This window comes from Colobus angolensis, unplaced genomic scaffold (genome assembly GCF_000951035.1).
Source record: "Colobus angolensis palliatus isolate OR3802 unplaced genomic scaffold, Cang.pa_1.0 Scaffold31, whole genome shotgun sequence".
Lineage (NCBI taxonomy): Eukaryota > Metazoa > Chordata > Mammalia > Primates > Cercopithecidae > Colobus > Colobus angolensis.
Window position 1 is genome coordinate 4,292,081 of NW_012116377.1, and position 1,651 is coordinate 4,293,731.

A 1,651-nucleotide genomic window follows, 5' to 3' on the forward strand; every position below is an offset into this window, starting at 1 on the left:
TTTTTTGTATTTTTTAGTAGAGACGGAGTTTCACCATGTTAGCCAGGATGGTCTCGATCTCCTGACCTTGTGATCCACCCGTCTTGGCCTCCCAAAGTGCTGGGATTACAGGCTTGAGCCACTGCGCTCGGCCTACATTTTTTTGTAGAGACGAGGTTTCACCACGTTGCCCAGGCTGGTCGTGAACTCCTGGCCTCAAGTGATCTTCCCGCCTCGGTCTCCCAGAGTGCTGGGATTACAGGTGTGAGCCACCGTACCCAGCCCATAAGTGTTTTTAATTTATTTATTTTATATTTGAGACAGAGTCTCTCTCTCTGTTGCCTAGGCTGGAGTGCACTGGCATGATCTTGGCTCACTGCAATCTCCACCTCCCAGGTTCAAGCAGTTCTTCCTGCCCCAGCCTCCTGAGTAGCTGGGATTACAGGCATGTATCACCACACCTAGCTAATTTTTGTATAGTAGAGACAGGGTTTTGCCATGTTGCCCAGGCTGGTCTTGAACTCCTAAGCTGAAGTGATCCGCCTACCTTGGCCTCTCAAAGTGCTAGGATTACAGGTGTGAGCCACTACATCCGGCTATTATCTTAAAATATATTTGCAAACATGGAAATAGTGGGTTTAAAGATAAGATTCGCCAGACGCAGTGGCCCATCCATGCCTGTAATCCCAGCACTTTGGGAGGCCGGGGCGGGCGGATCACTAGGTCAGGAGATCGAGACCATCCTGGCCAACATGGTGAAACCCTGTCTCTACTAAAAATACAAAAATTAGCCAGGCGTGGTGGCATGCACTTGTAATCCCAGCTACTCAGGAGGCTGAGACAGGAGAATCTCTTGAACCTGGGAGGCGGAGGTTGCAGCGAGATTGTGCTACGGCACTCCAGCCTGGGCAACAGAGCAAGATTCCACCTCAAATAAGTAAATGGGCAACAGAGCGAGACTCCACCTCAAATAAATAAATAAATAATAACTAACTAACAGATCCATTTTCTCTTTTTTCTTCCCAATAAGAAAGTTGGTCCTAAAATGCTGGATCATGAAGGAAAAGAAGTCCCAGGAAACCGAGGTTACAAGTACTTTGGAGCAGCAAAAGATTTGCCTGGTGTTAGAGAGCTGTTTGAAAAAGAACGTAAGTAACTAAGTTTGTAACAGTTTTAGCCTTTCGTTGGTAATAATCATAGGAGTAGATATGCTATATGCTAACTGCTCTTACTTTTTCTTAGTTGCATAACAGCCTTATAGTGTAGGAATTACTGTTCCCAGATTTCAACTGAGAATTCTTAAGAACTGGGATGGAATCATAGGCCCATGACATACAACTGGGGCTGGAAAGTGCACCCATGATTGGCTGGTGCAGGATTCTGCCTTTGGCAGGTGCTAATCTGTCAGTCTGGACAAGGAGTTTCCTTATTTGAAGTTTCCCAGAACGATTGGGGCAGGTTCTGAAGTTCATTGAATCCGGTTCATGTTTCAGTTACTTATTAGTTGAAAAAATGATAACCAATGAACAAATAAAATCTTGGGCCAAACCCTAACATGTAAAAATGGAGAAAAGTGAGACCAGGCACTGTGGCTCATGCCTGTAATCCCAGCACTTTGGGAGGCCGAGGTGGGCAGATCACCTGAGGTAAGGAGTTTGAGACCAGCCTGGCC

The 1,651-nt window shown here is 46.2% G+C and overlaps 1 protein-coding gene across 1 annotated transcript in view; it reads left to right on the forward strand.

The window, feature by feature from the left end:
* ISY1 (ISY1 splicing factor homolog (S. cerevisiae)) overlaps window positions 1–1,651 on the forward strand; it is a 34,922-nt gene that overhangs the window by 21,473 nt on the left and 11,798 nt on the right. The window contains exon 8 of the mRNA XM_011950706.1: window positions 1,010–1,127. Within this exon, the coding sequence (XP_011806096.1) occupies window positions 1,010–1,127 (118 nt within the window). The remainder of the gene's footprint in view (window positions 1–1,009; window positions 1,128–1,651) is intronic.